At 42.9% G+C, this 22,372-nt stretch overlaps 1 protein-coding gene across 3 annotated transcripts in view; it reads right to left on the bottom strand.

The window, feature by feature from the left end:
• Positions 1 to 19,212, bottom strand: part of SLC39A12 (solute carrier family 39 member 12) — a 72,808-nt gene extending 53,596 nt beyond the window's left edge. For all 3 annotated transcript variants that reach the window (XM_060095495.1, XM_060095496.1, XM_060095497.1), the window contains exons 1-2: positions 18,958 to 19,212; positions 12,222 to 12,503 (exon numbers count right to left, since the gene is read on the bottom strand). In XM_060095495.1, the coding sequence (XP_059951478.1) occupies positions 12,222 to 12,503; positions 18,958 to 19,212 (537 nt within the window). The remainder of the gene's footprint in view (positions 1 to 12,221; positions 12,504 to 18,957) is intronic.
• Between the last annotated feature and the right edge of the window lie 3,160 nt (positions 19,213 to 22,372).

The raw sequence follows: 22,372 nt of genomic DNA, 5'->3' as shown, positions 1-22,372 counted from the left end.
GCAGTGGTGACCCAAACCAAAAGTAGGTCTCTGCTTGCCCTGGAGCTTAAAGTTCACTGTTGTTAATAAAATAATAATGTAATCAAATGTAAGTTGATAACTTTGGCAATTGCTTTGAAGGAGAGGTACATGGTACCATGATGTAAAAATAGACAGCTATTTGACCCAGTCAGGCAGATCCAAGAAGGCTTCCTTGGGATTGTGGGGTGTGTGCGCGTGCGCACACACACACACACACACACACACACACACATCTGAAGGAGTGGGAGAAAGGAATAGCCCAGGCAGGAGACACAGCATATGCAAAGTTTCTGCGGCAGGAAGAAGGATCGCAGCTATGCACAGCTGGAAGACGGGCCGTCACTGGAGTGGGCGGAGTAAGGGGAGCGTGGTGAACGTTGAAGGTCTACCGGCATTTAGCGGAGTTCGCCCTTTATCCTCAAATCAACTGGAAGCCAAAGGGGAATTCTGAGCAAGGTTTGGGAATGGGGGTTATAGGACTGGATGTGTGTTCTGACAAATTCACTCTGGCTACCTGGTGGAGCACAAATAACCTGGAAAGAGAGTCAGTGCTTCCTAGTAGCACAGCAAGAAGGCTATTACTGCAGTCCAGGTACAAGACAGTGATGATGATAATGGACTAAGTCAACAGGTTAGGGACCTCTTCAGGAGGTGATAGCAGTAGGACTTGGATTAGATATAAAGGGGGAAGGAATTTGGAAAATAAAAGTTCTAGTTGGGCATTTGACTGGGTGATGATGCTATTCGCTGACCTATGAAGTGATACATGAAGACTGGATCGGAGCTCAGGGGAAGATGGCGGAAGAGTAAGACGCGGAGCTCACCTTCCTCCCCACAGATACAACAGAAATACATCTACACGTGGAACAACGCCTACAGAACACCTACTGAACGCTGGCAGAAGACCTCAGACCCCCCAAAAGGCAAGAAACTCCCCACGTACCTAGGTAGGGCAACAGAAAAAAGAATAAACAGAGACAAAAGGATAGGGACGGGGACTGCACCAGTGGGAGGGAGCCGTGAAGGAGGAAAGGTTTCCACACACTAGGAGCCCCTTCGCGGGTGGAGACTGCGGGTGGCGGAGGGGGAAGCTTCGGAGCCGCAGAGGACAGCACAGCCACAGGGGTGCGGAGGGCAAAGTGGAGAGATTCCCGCACAGAGGATCGGTGCCGACCGGCACTCACCAGCCCGAGAGGCTTGTCTGCTCGGCCGCCGTGGCGGGCGGGGCTGGGAGCTGAGGCTCGGGCTTTGGTCGGAGCGCAGGGAGGGGACTGGGGCTGGCGGCGTGACACAGCCTGAAGGGGGTTAGTGCGCCACGGCTGGCCGGGAGGGAGTCCGGGAAAAGTCTGGACCTGCCGAAGAGGCAAGAGACTTCTCCTTACCCCTTTGTTTCCTGGTGCACGAGGAGGGGGGATTAAGAGCGCTGCTTAAAGGAGCTCCAGAGACCGGCGCGAGCCATGGGTATCAGCGCGGACCCCACAGACGGGCGTGGGACGCAGGGGCTGCTGCTGCCGCCGCCAAGAGGCCTGTGTGCGAGCACAGGTCACTATCCACACCCCCTTTCCGGGGAGCCTGTGCAGCGCGCCACTGCCAGGGTCCCGGGATCCAGGGACAACTCCCCCGGGAGAATGCACGGCGCGCCTCTGGCTGGTGCAACGTCATGCCGGTCTCTGACGCCGCAGGCCCGTCCCGCACTCCGTGCCCCTCCCTGCACCCCCCCCCCCCCCGCCCCGCAGCCTCAGTGAGCCAGAGCCCCGGAAGCAGCTGCTCCTTTAACCCCACCCTGTCTCAGCGAAGAACAGACGCCCTCAGGAGACCTACATGCTGAGGCGGGGCCAAATCCAAAGCTGAGCCCCGAGAGCTGTGAGAAAAAAGAAGAGAAAGGGAAATCTCTCCCAGCAGCCTCAAGAGCATCGGATTAAAGCTCCACAATCAACTTGATGTACCCTACATCTGTGGAATACATGCATAGACAATGAATCATCCCAAATTGAGGAGGTGGACTTTGAGAGCAAGATTTATGATTTTTCCCCCTTTTCCTCTTTTTCTGAATGTGCATGTGTATGCTTCTGTGTGATATTTTGTCTGTATAGCTTTGCTTCCACCATTTGTCCCAGGGTTCTATCCATCCGTTTTTTTTTAAATCTTTGTTTTAATAATTATTTTTTATTTTAATAACGTTATTATATATTATCATACTTTATTCTATTTTACTTTATCTTCTCTTTCTTTTTTTCCTACCTTCCCTCCTTCCTCCCTCCTTTTTCTTTCTTTCTTCCTTCCTTCCTTCCTTCCTTTCTTCTTCTACTAATTCTTTCTTTCTACTTTTTCTCCCTTTTATTCTGAGCCGTGTGGATGAAGGGCTCTTGGTGCTGCAGCCAGGAGTCAGTCCTGTGCCTCTAAGGTGGGAGAGCCAACTTCAGGACACTGGTCCACAAGAGACCTCCCAGCTCCACATAATATCAAACGGCGAAAATCTCCCAGAGATCTTCATCTCAACACCAGTACCCAGCTTCACTCAACGACCAGCAAGCTACAGTGCTGGACACCCTACGCCAAACACCTAGTAAGACAGGAACACAACCCCACCCATTAGCAGGGAGGCTGCCTAAAATCATAATAAGGCCACAGACACCCCAAAACACACCACCAGACGTGGACCTGTCCACCAGAAAGACAAGATTCAGCCTCATCCACCAGAACACAGGCACCAGTCCCCTCCAACAGGAAGCCTACACAACCCACTGAAACAACCTTAGCCACTGGGGACAGAAACCAAAAACAACGGGAACTATGAACCTGCAGCCTGCAAAAAGGAGACCCCAAACACAGTAAGATAAGCAAAATGAGAAGACAGAAAAACACACAGCAGGTGAAGGAGCAAGATAAAAACCCACCAGACCTAACAAATGAAGAGGAAATAGGCAGTCTACCTGAAAAAGAATTCAGAATAATGATAGTAAAGATGATCCAAAATCTTGGAAATAGAATAGACAAAATGCAAGAAACAGTTAACAAGGACCTAGAAGAACTAAAGATGAATCAAGCAATGATGAGCAACACAATAAATGAAATTAAAAATACTCTAGATGGGATCAATAGCAGAATAACTGAGGCAGAAGAACGGATAAGTGACCTGGAAGATAAAATAGTGAAAATAACTGCTGCAGAGCAGAATAAAGAAAAAAGAATGAAAAGAACTGAAGACAGTCTCAGAGACCTCTGGGACAACATTAAACGCACCAACATTCGAATTATAGGGGTTCCAGAAGAAGAAGAGAAAAAGAAAGGGACTGAGAAAATATTTGAAGAGATTATAGTTGAAAACTTCCCTAATATGGGAAAGGAAATAGTTAATCAAGTCCAGGAGGCACAGAGAGTCCCATACAGAATAAATCCAAGGAGAAATACGCCAAGACACATATTAATCAAACTGTCAAAAATTAAATACAAAGAAAATATATTAAAAGCAGCAAGGGAGGGTTTCCCTGGTGGCGCAGTGGTTGGGAGTCTGCCTGCCAATGCAGGGGACACGGGTTCGAGCCCTGGTCTGGGAGGATCCCACATGCCGCGGAGCAGCTGGGCCCGTGAGCCACAACTGCTGAGCCTGCGCGTCTGGAGCCTGTGCTCCACAACAAGAGAGACCGCAATAGTGAGAGGCCCGCGCACCGCGATGAAGAGTGGCCCCCGCTTGCCACAACTGGAGAATGCCCTCGCACAGAAACGAAGACCCAACACAGCCATAAAAAAAAAAAAAAAAAAAAGCAGCAAGGGAAAAACAACAAATAACACACAAGGGAATCCCCATCAGGTTAACAGCTGATCATTCAGCAGAAACTCTACAAGCCAGAAGGGAGTGGCAGGACATATTTAAACTGTTGAAGGAGAAAAAACTGCAACCAAGATTACTCTACCCAGCAAGGATCTCATTCAGACTTGATGGAGAAATTAAAACCTTTACAGACAAGCAAAAGCTGAGAGAGTTCAGCACCACCAAACCAGCTTTACAACAAATGCTAAAGGAACTTCTCTAGGCAAGAAACACGAGAAGGAAAATACCTACAATAATGAACCCAAAACAATTAAGAAAATGGGAGTAGGAACATACATATCGATAATTACCTTAAATGTAAATGGAATAAATGCTTCCACCAAAAGACACAGATTTCCTGAATGGATACAAAAATAAGACCCATATATATGCTGTCTACAAGAGACCCAATTCAGACCTAGAGACACATGCAGATTGAAAATAAGGGGATGGAAAAGGATATTCCATGCAAATGGAAATCAAAAGAAAGCTAGAGTAGAAATTCTCATATCAGACAAAATACACTTTAAAATAAAGACTATTAGAAGAGACAAAGAAGGACACTGAATAATGATCAAGGGATTGATCCAAGAAGAAGATATAACAATTGTAAATATTTATGCACCCAACATAGGAGCACCTCAACACATAAGGCAAATACTAACAGCCATAAAAGGGGAAATCAACAGTAACACACTCATAGTAGGGGACTTTAACACCCCACTTTCACCAATGGACAGATCATCCAAAATGAAAATAAATAAGGAAACACAAGCTTTAAATGATACATTAAACAAGATGGACTTAATTGATATTTATAGGACATTCCATCCAAAAACAACAGAATACACATTTTTTTCAAGTGCTCATGGAACATTCTCCAGGATAGATCATACCTTGGGTCACAAATCAAGCCTTGGTAAATTTAAGAAAATTGAAATTGTATCAAGTATCGTTTCTGACCACAATGCTATGAGACTAGATATCAATTACAGGAAGAGATCTGTAAAAAGTACAAACACATGGAGGCTAAACAATACACTACTTAATAACGAAGTGATCACGGAAGAAATCAAAGAGGAAATCAAAAAATACCTAGAAACAAATGACAATGGAGACACGACGACCCAAAACCTATGGGATGCAGCAAAAGGAGTTCTAAGAGGGAAGTTTATAGCAATACAATCCTACCTTAAGAAACAGGAAACATCTCAAATAAACAACCTAAACTTGCACTTAAAGCAATAAGAGAAAGAAGAACAAAAAGAACCCAAAGTTAGCAGAAGGAAAGAAAATATAAAGATCAGATCAGAAATAAATGAAAAAGAAATGAAGGAAACGATAGCAAAGATCAACAAAACTAAAAGCTGGTTCTTTGAGAAGATAAACAAAATTGATAAACCATTAGCCAGACTCATCAAGAAAAAAAAGAGAGAAGACTCAAATCAATAGAATTAGAAATGAAAAAGGAGAAGTAACAACTGACAATGCAGAAACACAAAAGATCATGAGAGATTACTACAAGCAACTCTATGCCAATAAAATGGACAACCTGGAAGAAATGGACAAATTCTTAGAAATGCACAACCTGCCAAGACTGAATCAGGAAGAAACAGAAAATATGCACAGACCAATCACAAGCACTGAAATTGAAACTGTGATTAAAAATCTTCCAACAAACAAAAGCCCAGGACCAGATGGCTTCACAGGCGAATTCTATCAAACATTTAGAGAAGAGCTAACACCTATCCTTCTGAAACTCTTCCAAAATATAGCAGAGGGAGGAACACTCCCAAACTCATTCTACGAGGCCACCATCACCCTGATACCAAAATCAGACAAAGATGTCACAAAGAAGAAAACTACAGGCCAATATCACTGATGAACATAGATGCAAAAATCCTCAACAAAATACTAGCACACAGAATCCTACAGCACATTAAGAGGATCATACACCATGATCAAGTGGGGTTTATTCCAGGAATGCAAGGATTCTTCAATATATGCAAATCAATCAACGTGATACACCATAGTAACAGATTGAAGGAGAAAAACCATATGATCATCTCAATAGATGCAGAGAAAGCTTTCGACAAAATTCAACACCCGTTTATGATAAAAACCCTGCAGAAAGTAGGCATAGAGGGAACTTTCCTCAACATAATAAAGGCCATATATGACAAACCCACAGCCAACATCGTCCTCAATGGTGAAAAACTGAAACCATTTCCACTAAGATCAGGAACAAGACAAGGCTGCCCACTCTCACCACTCTTATTCAACTTAGTTTTGGAAGTTTTAGCCACAGCAATCAGAGAAGAAAAGGAAATAAAAGGAATCCAAATTGGAAAAGAAGAAGTAAAGCTGTCACTGTTTGCAGATGACATGATACTATACATAGAGAATCCTAAAGATGCTACCAGAAAACTACTAGAGCTAATCAATGAATTTGGTAAAGTAGCAGGATACAAAATTAATGCACAGAAATCTCTGGCATTCCTGTACACTAATGATGAAAAATCTGACAGTGAAATCAAGGAAACACTCCCATTTACCATTGCAACAAAAAGAATAAAATATCTAGGAATAAACCTACCTAAGGAGACAAAAGACCTGTATGCAGAAAATTATAAGACACTGATGAAAGAAATTAAAGATGATACAAATAGATGGAGAGATGTACCATGTTCTTGGATTGGAAGAATCAACATTGTGAAAATGACTCTACTACCCAAAGCAATCTACAGATTCAATGCAATCCCTATCAAACTACCACTGGCATTTTTCACAGAACTAGAACAAAAAATTTCAAAATTTGTTTGGAAAAACAAAAGACCCCGAATAGCCAAAGCAATCTTGAGAACGAAAAATGGAGCTGGAGGAATCAGGCTCCCTGGCTTCAGACTATACTACAAAGCTACAGTAATCAAGACAGTGTGGTACTGGCACAAAAACAGAAAGATAGGTCAATGGAACAGGATAGAAAGCCCAGAGATAAACCCACGCACATATGGTCAACTTATCTTTGATAAAGGAGGCAGGAATGTACAGTGGAGAAAGGACAGCCTCTTCAATAAGTGCTGCTGGGAAAACTGGACAGGGACATGTAAAAGTATGAGATTAGATCATTCCCTAACACCATACACAAAAATTAGCTCAAAATGGATTAAAGACCTAAATGTAAGGCCAGAAACTATCAAACTCTTAGAGGAAAACATAGGCAGAACACTCTATGACATAAATCACAGCAAGATCCTTTTGGACCCACCTCCTAGAGAAATGGAAATAAAAACAAAGATAAACAAATGGGACCTAATGAAACTTAAAAGCTTTTGCACAGCAAAGGCAACCATAAACAAGACGAAAAGACAACCCTCAGAATGGGAGAAAATATTTGCAAATGAAGCAACTGACAAAGGATTAATCTCCAAAATTTATAAGCAGCTCATGCAGCTCAATAGCAAAAAAACAAACAACCCAATCCAAAAATGGGCAAAAGACCTAAATAGACATTTCTCCAAAGAAGATATAGAGATTGCCAACAAACACACGAAAGAATGCTCAACATCATTAATCATTAGAGAAATGCAAATCAAAACTACAATGAGATATCATCTCACACCAGTCAGAATGGCCATCATCAAGAAATCTAGAAACTATAAATGCTGGAGAGGGTGTGGAGAAAAGGGAACCCTCTTGCACTGCTGGTGGGAATGTGAATTGGTACAGCCACTATGGAGAACAGTATGGTGGTTCCTTAAAAAACTAAAAATAGAACTACCATATGACCCAGCAATCCCACTACTAGGCATATACCCTGAGAAAACCATAATTCAAAAATAGACATGTACCAAAATGTTCATTGCAGCTGTATTCACAATAGCCCGGAGATGGAAACAACCCAAGTGTCCATCATCGGATGAATGGATAAAGAAGATGTGGCACATATATACAATGGAATATTACTCAGCCATAAAAAGAAACAAAACTGAGCTATTTGTAATGAGGTGGATAGACCTAGAGTCTGTCATACAGAGTGAAGTTAAGTCAGAAAGAGAAAGACAAATACCGTATGCTAACACATATATATGGAATTTAAGGAAAAAATGTCATGAAGAACATAGGGATAAATCAGGAATAAAGACACAGACCTACTTGAGAATGGACTTGAGGATATGGGGAGGGGGATAGGGTAAGCTGTGACAAAGCGAGAGAGACGCATGGACATATATACACTACCAAACGTAAGGTAGATAGCTAGTGGGAAGCAGCCGCATAGCACAGGAAGATCAGCTCGGTCCTTTGTGACCTCCTGGAGGGGTGGGTTAGGGAGGGTGGGAGGGAGGGAGATGCAAGAGGGAAGGGATATGGGAACAGATGTATATGTATAACTGATTCACTTTGTTATAAAGCAGAAACTAATACACCATTGTGAAGCAATTATACTCCAATAAAGTTGTAAAAAAAAAAAGACTGGATCTCGTTGAGTTGATTTATAACCTTGATTTTGGATATTTTAAGTGTGAGGTGGCTTTACCATATCCTTAAAGAAAAGATGTTGTATAGTCTATGTGGGTCTGGAGTGCAGGGAAGAGGTCTGGGATGGAGATACACACTGGTGAGTCTTCTTTAAGTATAGATGTGCTACCCCAGAGAAAGCATATAGAATGATGGGGGCTAAGACCATGCCTGAAAGAGCACTAATGCTTAAAATCTACACAGAGAAAGAGAAGAGCCTGCAAAGGTGAAAATGCGGGTCAGAGAGAAAAAAAAAAAACAGGAATGTGCAGCATATACAGGTCAAAGTAGAGACTATTTCAAGAGCTACATAAGCAACATCAAAGAAAGAACAGGTTCAGGAATAGAAATATGACTTTTGATTTTAATATTGAGTTTCAAGTGCTGAGCAAATATACACATGGAGAATTTTAAAGATGGGTGTATATATGAGTCGATGGCTCAAAAGAGAAATCTGGGCTGGCTTGCAACAGAATTGAAAGTCGTCAGTGTTTAGGAGTGCTTGACGTTGTGAGAGCATCTCACTCAACAAGAATATGTAGGGTGAGGAGAGGGAAAACCGAAGTGGGGGCCAAGGAGGATGCCATGATTTAAGGGATGGCAGGTCAAGTGGAACCTTCAAAGGAACTTGATACAGAATAGCTGGACAAGTGAGAAGAAACCAGGAGATGGGGGTGATGCGAATGAGAAAAAACATGAAGTATGGGCTGACAGAAATCAAAGACCAAAAGAGAGCTTCATGGAGGCAAGACTTAACAAAAGTGAGAGAGCAAAGAGAAGGACAGAGATGGTTGAGAAATACAATGTACAGGAGTGTGGGAAGGAGGAAGTATGTTCATCCAATGAGGACTCAAGGGAAGGTTACTAGTCAATGTTGCCATCTTGTGACATAGGACAAAGTGGGAAAAGTGTGGATCGGATTTATTTATTTATCTACCTACCTATCTATCTATTTATTTATTTTATTGAAGTATAATTGATTTACAATGTTGTATTTAATTTCTGCTGTACAGCAAAGTGACTCAGCTATACATATATATATATATATATATATATATATATATATATATATATATTCTGTTTCATACTCTTTTCCATTATGGTTTAGGGAGCTATATTCAATATCCTGGATTTATTTCTTTTTTAAGTTTGTAATTGGTGAGCTTGGCAAGAGCCTAGTCATAGCTATGGTGGGGAGCAGCGGGGAAGGCAGAGAGGCAGTTACCAAATTTTTAACAAATTTGGAGAAGTAGCCAGAAGATTCATGGATGACAATAACAAGTTAAAATAACAGAGAGTGTGAACCTCATAGAAGTGTGAGTTTTTCATGGAGGGTGTGAAAGAATAACATCTCAATGTGCCACCAAGGGCAAAGGAGGATTCTAACCATTGTTCCAATCCCAAAGTCCTTAGGATGTGGTCACAAATACCCGTTCTCCATATAAGAGTCAGGACTGTAGAGCATCATGTACATTTACCATGGAAACAGCCAAAGAGTGGGAAGAATGGAGAGAGGCGGTTGCATGAAGAGATTGAGTCAGGAAGATAAAACAGAGTAGGAAGAGGAGGAAAGAACAGAGGGATATTTAGATTCTGGACCATTAGGGAGGGTCGCTAGATCAGAATATGATGGTGTAAGGTTGTTTCTCTTAGTGAGCTGGTTAAGGCCCGCCCGGAGTTGCTGTTAGTGGCTTGACCTATGGAGGTTGAGTCCCATGAAAGCAAGACCTAGAAATGCTAGTCATGGTGGGCCTGGACCGCCAGCATCTTCTGTGACCTTACACCCCCTAGTCAAAGAGAGCAGCAGCCTGCAGTGAGGTGCCAAGAGGCCTCCTGCAAAAGTCTAGAGTGACTGACTTCCTAGCGGAAGCCTACCCCAAGGGCATGGGCCACAGGACCCTTTCCAGGAACTGGTGACAGTGGTATCCTCCAGGAGATAGTTGTTCTAAGGCCTAGCACAGGGTTATGACTCATCAGTAGCTCACTTCTTCTTGACTGAATAGATGAATAAAGTAGGTCTACACATAATACTGAATTAGTTTATTCTGTTCTAGGAATGTTTAATCTCGCATACTTTCAGAAGCCCAGGTATTTGCAGTATATGTTGGATAACCATAAATCTACATTAAATATATATACTCCGTCTGCCTTTAAGTGCTGGCTTTGCATTTGCATTTAACCTGTATCAAGACAGTAACACATAGGATGACTAAAATCCTAGTGGCTCATTTGAACCAATTTTACATTATGTAGATGTTGAACTGAGGAAATTCTAGGTAGGCACACCTCCCTATTTAAGCAAAAAACTGAATTCTATAAAGGAACCCCATTTTATCCTTTGGAAATAGAAAGAAAAAATATAACCAAAGTTTGAGAGCCACAAGATTAGAGTTACTGAAGTGATATCCACAAAGTCCTTAGTAAACAGTCTTTCCATTTGTTCTACCAATTATAAGAGAAATTTACAGCAAATTGGAGGATATGTTTGCTGGCATTAAGTTGTAGCATGATTGCACAGATACCTTTGAACTCCTAGAAACCAGAACTGAGGCCAAGAATCAAATTTATCACTATATGTTGTTATAGAATGAATGTTTGTGTCACCTCCCAATATTTGCATGTTGAAATCCTAATTATCAATGTGATGGTATTAGGAGGTGGGGCTTTTAGGAGGTGATTAGGTCATGAGGGTGGAGCCCTCATGAATGGAATTAGTGCCCTTGTATAAGAGATCCCAAGAGCTCCCTTGCTCCTTCCACCAGGTGAGGACACAACAAAAAGATGACCATCTGTTAACCAAAAAGTAGCCTCTCACCAGACACCAAATCTGCCCAGCGCCTTGATCTTGGACTTCCCAGCCTCCAGAACTATGAGAATAAATTTCTGTTGTTTATATACCACCCAGTTTATGGCATTTATGTTATATCAGCCCAAACGGACTAAGACACATGTCAGTGAATAATTCAAGAGAAAAAAAAAAAAAGCACGTTCTGCCACACTCTTTACAATGTGCTGATGGCTCCTCAACTCATTCTTTAAGAAAATGTGGCTTAAAAAACCCCATGTTCAGAGGACGTTTTCAGCTCAAACTTCCCATCACAAAGCAGAAAGCAAAAAGGTAATTGAAAGGCCAGCTTTTGCTGGAATAGTAATGAAGGCAACAAGACGCCCATTTCCTAAGAGTGGGAACTGTGAGAAAAGAAAAGCACTTGGGACCCCTGAACACATGCAGCACCAATTACAAGCCACAAAAGAGATAATGTCTGTGCTGTGATGAATAATGCTTTTTGCAAGCTGCAGCCTCAGGGAACTAACTAATGACTAATTCATCTCTCGCCAACTCTTACTGCCTAATCCTTCCCTGGCCAGAAGGCAAGGCAAATAGACACACTGCTCTCACCGCTATAGTTCAGTCCTTGGAGGCTGATCAAAAGCTGTGACTCACACTCACTTTAGTTCTCAGGGGGACTCAGAACAGAGCTTCCCTGTCACCTGGTCTGCCTGCCCACCCACCCACCCACCCAGCCAGCTTCCGCCTAAAACTCATCTGACAACTGATTAATCATTACATCCACCCCCCACTTCTTTTTTTCTTTAAAAACAAAACAGCTTTGTTGAGGTGAATTCTGAATTATTTTAAACAAAATAAAAAATAAAGAAATATTTTTGTACATTCACATGATTAGTTGTTACATTTCCCCCTTCAGACTCAGAATTTTAAATTACATCACTTAACATCTCATCACTAAAAACCACAATTACTTACCTCTCAGAAGTTTTTGAGTATCCTAGGGATGAATTAGTGACAAAAAATCATGCTCTGAGACTGTATCTTAGCAGCAGAGCTAGTTAGCAAGTCTGACTTTCTTACCTGGCTTCTGGAAGTGTCAAAGTACTGCCTGGTGAAAGCCAGGATGTCTTCCGTCTCATTCTGTGAAAGGAAATAGGAGTCTTCATCCTGCCTGAGGCTGAGAAGGCTGTGTAGGTAAAATGTATACTCCTTATTACTCATGTTGAGCTTGGAAGAGCAGATCTCTTCCTGATGAATGATGTAATAGAGGAGGAGAAGAGAAACTCTCTGGACCACTTCCTCTCTGAGCTGATCCTCGAAATCTCCTCCAGCTATTAGTAACAGGGCATCTGGTTCAAAGCACTGTGCAAAAAAACCCCACAAAATAATAATAAAAAATGAAAAACAGAAACAAAGCTTGACAAATAGTCCCAGAACATTAACAACCACAGAGTCTCTGTTGCTTATTATTATTATTATTATTTTATTTTATTTATTTTTTTTGTGATACGTGGGCCTCTCACTGTTGTGGCCTCTCCCATTGCAGAGCACAGGCTCCGGACATGCAGGCTCAGCGGCCATGGCTCACGGGCCCAGCCGCTCCGTGGCATGTGGGATCCTCCCAGACCGGGGCACGAACCCGCGTCCCCTGCATCGGCAGGCGGACTCTCAACCACTGCGCCACCAGGGAAGCCCTGTTGCTTATTATTTTATGAATAGGAGGGGAAAGTGGGCAGCCTCAATAGCCCAATTCAAGTAAGACAATCATGGTTGGACTTTTATATAAAAAGGATGTCCTCCCAGAAGCCCTTATTCCCTAAATGCAACCCTTCTATCTCCAACTATAATAACGCAAGCTGTCACTTTTCTGCCTTGATTAACACGAGCTGACTCTGGCTTTTCAAGTGGTACCTCATTGCATTTGGAATGAAATCCAAGCTCCTTATAATTTTCTCCTCAGTCTGGCTTCTGCCCATCCTAGCTCTCTTACCTTCTCTTGGCCTCCCTCCACCTCTCTCACTCAACTTTTGCCCCTGTGATTTTCTGTCAGTTCCACCAGGCTCTTTCCCACCTGATTTCTCAGGTCTCAGTTTCAAGTGCCACTTGCTCAGGGATGCCTTCCCAGATACCATTCCCAAACTCCCCATCCCTGCCCCGTGTTCTCTGGCACAGCACCGTTCAACAAAAATATCACATAGGCTACAAAGGTGAGGCACGTTTTAAATTTTCTAGTAGTCACATTTTAAACTGTAAAAAGAAACAGGTGAAATTAATGTGAATAATATATTTTCTTGAAATACATATGCAAGATATGATCATTTCAACACATAATCAAAACTCTAAAAAAGGATTAATGAGCTATTTGATGTTCGTTTTGTCACACTAAGTCTTTGAAACCTGCTGTGTGTTCTACACGTATCAGCGTATCGCAACTGGGATGAGCCACATATTAAGGGCCTAAGAGCCACGGGCAGCTCTAACATTACCATTTTTCCTTTTTTCTCATAGAACTAGGATTCTAAGATTACTACGTCTCCTTGTTTCTTTTCTATTTCCTCTTGAAGACAACTGGCTCATTAAGGCTGGATTTTGTCTGCTTTGTGCACAGGTCTATCCTCAGCCTCTAGCACCACGCCTGGCACTTAAGAAGAGTAAACATGGAATGAACAAGTACCATCTGCTTCTCTCTTAGCCCACCTAGGAGAACTGATGTCAGTCCTTTCTGAGACGCAATCAGTTACCACATCCTGCTGTTAACAGAAATGTTGGTGGTTCGAGAATTACTAAAAATGTTTCCATGGCGCTTTGTTTCACAACCCACAGATAGACAGCTGGCTTGTCTAATCTGGGAGGTTTACATGGCAGAGGAAGGTGTTGGGGATAACGTGTTGGGACAGTGAGAAAAAGATAGACACAGGGGTTGTGGAAGAGAAGCTCTCCCAGCAAGATAAGAGCTGTGTTTCTTCAAAGACAGTTGGGTAGCTTCTGGGAATGCTCCCAGGATCTGAGAAGCAGCTCATGACATGGCACCAGCCTCAGAGTGAAGGGATCAAGAGACGCCTATCTGAAGGACATCCCTGGTGGTCCCGTGGTTAAGAGTCTGCTCTTCCAATGCAGGGGATGCAGATTTGATCCCCGTTGGGGAACTAGGATCCCACATGTTGCGTGGTCTGGCCACTAAATAAATAAATACATACATACATACATAAAATATGCCTATCTTGAGCCCCAGGGGAGTTGTCCCACTGTGGGATAATCTACTATGAAATCTTTTAATCTGTTCTCTGAGGTGGAAGTTTCAGGGGTCCTAATTCCATGTCTGCTGTGTGTCCCACTGGGTAGTATCTGGAAAATACCATCTGAGCCAGAAAGAAACATGTCATCCATCTGTAAAGCAAAGCATTGATCACATTCTTCACAAGCCACACAGATTCCAGTTTCTCCCCAACTCAACGGTGTGAGGCCCAAAACTCAGCAAACAGATGCAGGCTTCCCAACCTGGCTCCTTCTCCAGGCTTTTGCTCTGTGCCTTTCTAGGGGTGAGGCAGGAGGTAGCAGAGAAAAGGGTAAGATAGAGTCCCCTCTCCTATCAGGGCAGGTAGAGTCCCCTCTCCTATCAGGGCAGGTAGAGTCCCCTCTCCTATCGGGGCAGGTAGAGTTCCCTCTCCTATCAGGTTAGATAGAATACCCTGAATACAATCAGGCAGATGTTCACTCCAGAATTTTTTTGTAAAATGCTTACATCTTGGAAGGTAAATCAGTTTCTGACTTGGAAAAGTTTAAGTAAGTTGTGGAAGCAGCTCATTTTATCTCGCTAGAGATTTTGGTCATCTTGAATGAACAGAGGTAGCCTACCCCTTGCTCAAGTTTTTGAGGCCTGCTGAAATGGAACTTAATGGTGAATCAGAGGACCATGTGGTGAAAACTCTGTGCTGATATTTGAGTCTTTGACAAGTTACCTTAATGCAGAAGGTGGTGGCTTGAGGATAGAGTGGTGCAGGGAGAATCGGAAGCGCTAACATAAGGTAACTTCTCTTCTGGGTGTGGACGTGACAAAAATTGCTATGGGGGTTGGTGGGGGGACTGGGATTTTCAGTTCATCACCACTAGATTTGTTTCAGTTGTTACAGTTTTCCGAAGTGGATCAGTTGTGGTTTGGGAGAGGATGTTTAGCAAAATTTTGCAAATACTGGCACCCCATAGGCATCAGATCTGTCCCAGGCTCTGACTCCAGTAAAGTGATTCTTTGTTGAAGAAGAATGGACTCATTCAGAAATAATCCATTGACTTCCTTTGAATCTTGTCAGGTGGAGAGACATAAGGTTTAAGAGGAAAAGAAAAACACAGATTCTGGGAATTAGTTTTTCAACTTCATAAGGAAATAAACTTTGGTAAAAAAAAAAAAAAAGACTAGTCAAATTGTGAGAAGTCCTCTCTACTAAGCTAAATGGACTACTAGGATGTTTGGTAGTAATTTTCTATGACACCCTGGAGCCAAATCAGATTGCCTTTTCCCAGATGCTTAATTCAGCTTTGTTTACTGCTTGTGTATTTCAGGCGAGAGCCTCCGCGACAGAGAGCTATATGAAATCTTCTGTGTTAATAAGGCAGTTGTCAGAACCTACCCGGTAAGCTTTAGGAATTTTAGACCAAGAGATGTTTAGAATTTGATTTTGGGTTATGGGTAAGTCAACTGCCTTCTTTTAAGTTCTTAGATTTTTTAAGTTTTGTTTTAGGAGGGGGCAGGGTTGCTAACAATTGACTATACAACACAAGAGGGAAATTATATTTCTTCCTTTTCCTCCCAAAGATCTGGAAGGATGTCAGTTGATGACGGGCGCTAGCTTTTTGTGGGTCTGTACTAGATTTAGTGGCATTTCTAAGTGACAGCAAAGTCTTAACTGAGAAGAGTTCAGATAAACTTTCTCGATAAACAAGATAAAGCTTGATGCTTTTCACACTTTATCCCATGACCCTTATGACAACTCAGGGAGGGGGAGGGAATTAAATGCAGGACCTTAAAGCATTGATTCTCTCTGAATGTGTCTGAGAATCGCCTGGAGATCTTGGTTAAAATCCCCAAACCTCTGGGGACAGTCGAGGTGGGCGGGGCCGGGGGACGAGCAGGAGGGGGATGCCGAGGAAAGTCTTGTTTTCTCAGCAGCACTGAAGGTCCTTCACAAAAGCTGCTCCAGTGACCTGGAAAAGGGGGGACTGGACATTTCCGCGAATATAAGCAGGGGAAGAGAGCTTGAGCTCGTATATGCATTCATAGATGGTCATGTGACCTCACAGGGAGCCCCCTGAGAAGGGAATCGGCATCTCGGTATCCTAACAGCTAGACGGTGCCAGAACAAGGATACGGACCCAGGGCTGACCTTCTCCAAACCAGATTCTTTTCCCTTCCCCACGCCTGGAACCCATGCAGGCTCGTGGTTCTCATCATTACTGAAGTGGAATTTATTCTTTTGGAGTTAATTAATCTCTCATTAAATGTATTAAAGCCCCCTTCTCACCCTTCCCGTTAAAAACTAAAAAAAAGGAAAAGGAAAGCCATGATCAGGTAAGAGTATCCATATTCAAAGGCGGCAGCTTGAATGGACTTACTTTTAAACGTGCAGTGCTCTTAAAAACTTCAGTTTTTTTGAAAATTCAGTTTTTACCTAGATCTGAAATAAAATTGGGAACTTTTTTTTTTCCTCCCCATACATTCAGGATACACACTGATCTCTTTTTTCAGACATTTAAGGACCTGAACTCACTCCATTGCCCTCTTTTTATCACAGAACTTCTGATAGGTACCGTGCCTCTCAGTGGACAAAGTCCCTAGGAAGACAAAAAAGGATTCAAGAACATGGTGAAGACTTCTGGTTTGCACCAGAATGTGGGTGTTTGTAAAGCCAGGGTGTTTCTCCCTGGTTTTTGTGAATTGACACTGAGAGATTCCGTGGGTTCCTTGCTTAGATTATGGTGATTCGGATAAATTGGAGACTCCTGAGCAGGTGAAGCTGAGATTAGCCTTTTTTTTAAACCTTAGTCTCTGAGAGAAAGAGAAACAGCAGCAGCAGGAGGGTGAAGCTATTACAGACAGTGTTTCACTTCCTAGGAATGGAACTGAAACTAAATTGGCCAAATACTTGTTAATGTCATAGAAATCAAAAAAATGTACAAAACAACCCATTCTTCCCCCAAAAATGGAGAATAATCTTGCCTGTTTACATCCCCCCCCAAGCTAAACTAATATTCAACCAGTCTTAATAAGGCATTTCATGTCATTAGAGAACATTTCTCTGAAGCAAATTCTCGGAGGACATTAATAAGATATGACTCCTAGTTATTTCCGGTGGGAAGTCTTCTGTTGCTATATATATAAATTAATGTCATCACAGATGAGTTGCCTTTACAACACATGTTTTCTCTAGGAACCCTTGGGAGTTTTACTAATTACTGAATTATTTACTGTTTGCACAGAGCAGAGAAAAATTCTGTTAGCAAGACCCTTCTGTGAAAAAAACAAAAACAGAAAACAAAACATTTGGCCAAGAAATGTTTCCCCCAGAACAAAGCATGATTGAGAAGACCTGCTAAAACTTATTGTGGGGAGAAATGATTTGCTTCTCTTATTTAGTTGGTTATGTCTTCATTTATTTACTTATTTATCTGTGAGTGAGTTCATTCTGAAAAATCTCATCTCAGGAAAGGGATGCTCAGAGTGTTTTGGTCTGTTTTTTGTCTGAAGTCATTTTAAGACACGGGCTCTTGCCTCTGGGGCCGCTCTGGTCATTCCCCACCCCCCATCCAATGAAGACATTCTGATTTTAGATTAAATGTTGATTTTACAGCAATGCTGATTTTTTTTTGAGGTACGCGGGCCTCTCACTGTTGTAACCTCTCCTGTTGCGGAGCACAGGCTCCGGACGCACAGGCTCAGTGGCCATGGCTCACGGGCCCAGCCGCTCCGCGGCATGTGGGATCTTCCTGGACCGGGTCATGAACCCGTGTCCCCTGCATCGGCAGGCGGACTCTCAACCACTGCGCCACCAGGGAAGCCCGTAATGCTGATTTTACATTAAAGTGGCCTACAGAGATTTTTAAAAATTCCATCCAGGGAAAGTGAAATCTCAATCTCTGGAGAAGGAAGCTCCAGCCTGGGTACTTTGTGGAACCTGGCCAGGTGATGCTGAGGGATAGCCAGGGTTTGAGAGTCCCTTGATAGACTAGGAAATGCCTGAAAAATGGGTTTCTGGGGCCCATTTTAGCCCCACTGGGAGCACTTCCCTTCCCCAGCTTAGATTCCTCATTTTTAAGCAGATGATAATCCAATTCATTAACTCCCCATGATGCAAAATATTAGAACACACCTACCGATATCCGGGAGAAAGTACTTAAAATTCAACATTAGACAAATATCAGATTGTTATTATTATGCCTCAGAAAACAAATGGCATCTATCTAACCAATCATGTTCAAGGTCATTGCAAGCTCATAAAAAGGATTAGTCCATCAGAGAGAAAAAGGGACTAGAAGTGCATACCTGCAAGTAAATACCTCTAAACCTGCAGAAGCGTTGTAGAAAGACTTACAGAAGCATTACCATTTTAATAAAAACAAGTTCTCCCTGTCTCTAAATGCCACATGCAGAATGCTGTATGATTTGTCATATCCCAAATATGGGAATTATTGCACCATAATGCATTGCCCACTCGGATATTGGAAGGTTTGCAATGGATTTTGCTTTCCTAAAGTAAGCGGCTAAGGAATGCATGGCTCTCTTTGGAAAATGCCCTTGTCCCTGATCCCATTCTATGGCACTAACCAGACTGCAATCTCCTTGCCTTCCGTCTCTCCTCCGTGGGCACCCGGTTTTCTCTAGCAGTGTTCTGATGAGGCTTCTCGAGTGGTTCGGGGGCGTGGGCTCTTCTGCCGAGAGGACACGTAGAATTCCCATCAGTTGCCCTGGACTCCAAGTGCCGCTGCTGTCTGGAGTTGAGGGTTTTTCTGTCTCAGTCAAGGGAACCAGGCTGAGTAGAAGGAACACCAAGAATACAGAAAGCTTTCTCCAGAAGCACATTTCCACTCTTCCTTTAGCCCAAGTCTGCCTCTGATGGCGGTGGGTGGGTTGGTGTTCACGGTGTCAACTTGCAACTGGAGGAATGTCTGTGGAAAGAGGAAAAATAAAGCCTTTAATTACTGTGCCTGCAACAGGTTTGAAAGGATTCATTAATTGGGTGGCTAAGCTGATTGGCAATGACAAGCTGTTTCTGAAAAACAGGGGGTCTGTAGCTCATTTTTAACTCCCACCGGCAAGAAAACAGGGTGGGTGTAGACTTTCAAACTGTACAACAGCCAAGAAGTGTGTTATATTGTCTCTCTCTGAAATAGACATAGAGTCAAAAATTAGGAAGAATGCATTTCACTGTCTATCCTGAAGGTGCTATAGGTCATAAGACCCGGGGCAGGAAACACCCTCATTTATTTTTTTTATTGAAGTATAGTTGATTTACAATATTGTGTTTCAAGTGTACAGCAAAGTGATTCGGTTATACATACATATATATATATATTTTCAGATTCTTTTCTATTATATAGTTTATTACAAGATAATTGAGTATAGTTCCCTGTGCTATATAGTAGGTCCTTGCTGTTTACCTACTTTATGTATAGTGGTGTGCATACATTAAGCCCAAACTCCTAATTTATCTCTCCACCACTGCCAACAGGAAACGCCCTCATTTTATCCCATTGATTTATGGGCCTCATCAGTGAAGTAAGTAAATAAAAGTACACAGAAAATAAATTTGAATAAATTACAGCTATCATGTTGAGTTAGAAGATTTTTCGATAAGGAAGGGACTAAAAGAAAATAGTAACATCCAGAACATACTGGTTAGTTTTTAGTTTTCAGTTGATTAAAAGTATGAACTATCTTGGAAAAACGAGAGTTTCAAGGCCACACGAGCCATGATAAATCCACATATTCAGGCCTCAGCAAAGAAGTGAAAGGACAGCTTGAGAACCAATCAGCTTTCTGGAAAAAAATTAATATCTTCAACCGATTGCTTAAGGAATGCAAAATGTGAACAGCATCTCATGGCAGATCTTGGCCCAGAGATGAGCTAATAATGACTGTGGGGTGGTGAGAAAAACACTAAGATTACTTTCATGGTTTATAAAGAAAAGAGAGAGAGAGTTTAAGATTCTTATGTTAGCACTTAAAAAAAATGACAGACGATGATACAAACATTTCTAACCCCAGTGCTTACCTTCAGATGAAAGACAAATGATATTTATCTGGAGCTCTGTGGCCTTTTAAATCTCAGAGAGTATTTCATGGTTACAAAGTCCTCTGTTTTTAAAATTCCTTGACTGTGCGCTGGGAGCTAGAGAGGATTATTCCAGCCCAGAACAGTTTTCAGTTGCTATGGAGAGTAACAATGAAGGTGGATAAAAGTGAGAACTTTCTGTCTGGCTGATTTTCAGGAAAACCAAATTAGTGTCGCTAATGAACCTGACTTTTTATATCAGTATTGACCAATTGTCTTAGAATTCTGAGAAAAACCTTAGAATTTCTTACAGCCACTTGCCCTTTAAAGGACTGAGCTAGGTCAAAAAAGTTCCCCTTGTAGAATGGAAAGGCTTTCGTGTTAGGTCAAGACTTCTTTTCCCCCCAGAGGATTCTGTGATAATTGTTTTATCCACATCTCAAACCAATGATGTGTTGAAAAGATAGGCTCATTAGAATTCTATTTTATAAGATGCAGAGGTTTAAACGATTTCAGGCATTCCTAAATAGATTTTTCAAAGAAAAAGTGTTTGCTGGAGGAATAAAGTTCTTACCTGGGACGGACGTAAGTGGGAAACTTTAAGTAGCTGTATATATTCTGATCCCAGAGCCTGTGGCAGAGGTCATTGCATAAGGCCCTCGGGTCCTGTGAAAAGAGCTCTCACTCAGTTATTGGGGAATAAAGGACTGAAAGAACAAATGAAGTGGTGAATTTTATAGGAGGTAAGAGACGTCAAGACCCAAGATTTTGAAGTGGACAGTGTACGTGGAAACAGCACACAGGCTATAGACACACCAAGTGAATCTGAAGAGTGTAGGAAATGGGGAGAGGCTTGAGTCTGCTGCTAAGGTGCTAGCTGGGTGAGGAGGGGAAGGAAATACAGAGAAGGAAGGCGACATCATGAGTCTCCTCAGCTGCTCATTGGATATGAAAATTGGGAACAACAGGGTGAGATAATCCTAGGACCACGCTGATAACCCTGTCAGAAATACGGAAGGCTGACACTCCCAGAAGATGCCCGGCTGCTCTGAATTACACAGCACGGAGCACTCGGGTTTAGCTAAACTGTCCAGGGAAGGGCCTCGGCCTGTTTCTCACGAGCTCTGTGGGGAGATTACCTGGAGTTAGAGTCCAGAACCAGCGGTCCAGCAGAAGAGCGAGGAGGCGGTCAAGCCCTTCCAGCCGTGGATCTGGGGGACGCAGAGAAGCAAACGGACTGAGGACCAGAGTGGGGGCACTGCGAAGCTCGCTGCAGGCTCCCCGCCCTGGCCTGTTGCCACACCCCCAGCGGGGACCACCTGAGCATCATTCCTACGCTCCACCCTAGCTCAGTCTCGGGCACTTGGTTAGGAGGCAGCTAAGGGAAAGCAGCCCAAAACCCACTGAGCAAATTATCCAGTCCTGCCATCACCTGCTACTATGAAGAGCCTCCGCTTTGCCTTATTTCTGGAACGAAGCCCTTGCTTCCTGGCCCACCTCCAATTAGCAGGTCCCCAAACGGGCCCTCCCTGCCCAAGTTCAACTACATAACCTTCTCGGTTTCGGCAGAACTGGATCTTGATTGGCTGTGACCAGTGGTCCCAAGACAGTGTCCTGTGCTGGGACTTTGGTACCCTTTTCCTGATTCCCTGATGGATATCCAGGCTGGAAGTCCCGTATTTCCTAGTCTGAGACTCCCTGTGCCTAGAGAGCCCCTCCTCATGGGACCCCAGCAAGTTATCTCCTGCATTAATTCTTAAACACCCACCACTAGTCTCAGCTGATCCCGGCACCTCCACCAGCCCAGCCACAAGCCAGGAGGCTCCCAACCACGCGAACTTCTCCCCCAGGTTACAGCCTGTATCATTTGCCCCCCAAGGCTTGCTCCCTCTCACAGTCATACCTACGTCAGCTAACAACCAGGTTCCTCATCCTATCCCAGGGTGAGACAGCCATTGAGGTGGGTTG

This window comes from Mesoplodon densirostris, chromosome 4 (genome assembly GCF_025265405.1).
Source record: "Mesoplodon densirostris isolate mMesDen1 chromosome 4, mMesDen1 primary haplotype, whole genome shotgun sequence".
NCBI lineage: Eukaryota > Metazoa > Chordata > Mammalia > Artiodactyla > Ziphiidae > Mesoplodon > Mesoplodon densirostris.
Note: the sequence above shows the minus strand (reverse complement) of the source record. Positions and strands in the feature narration are given on the sequence as shown.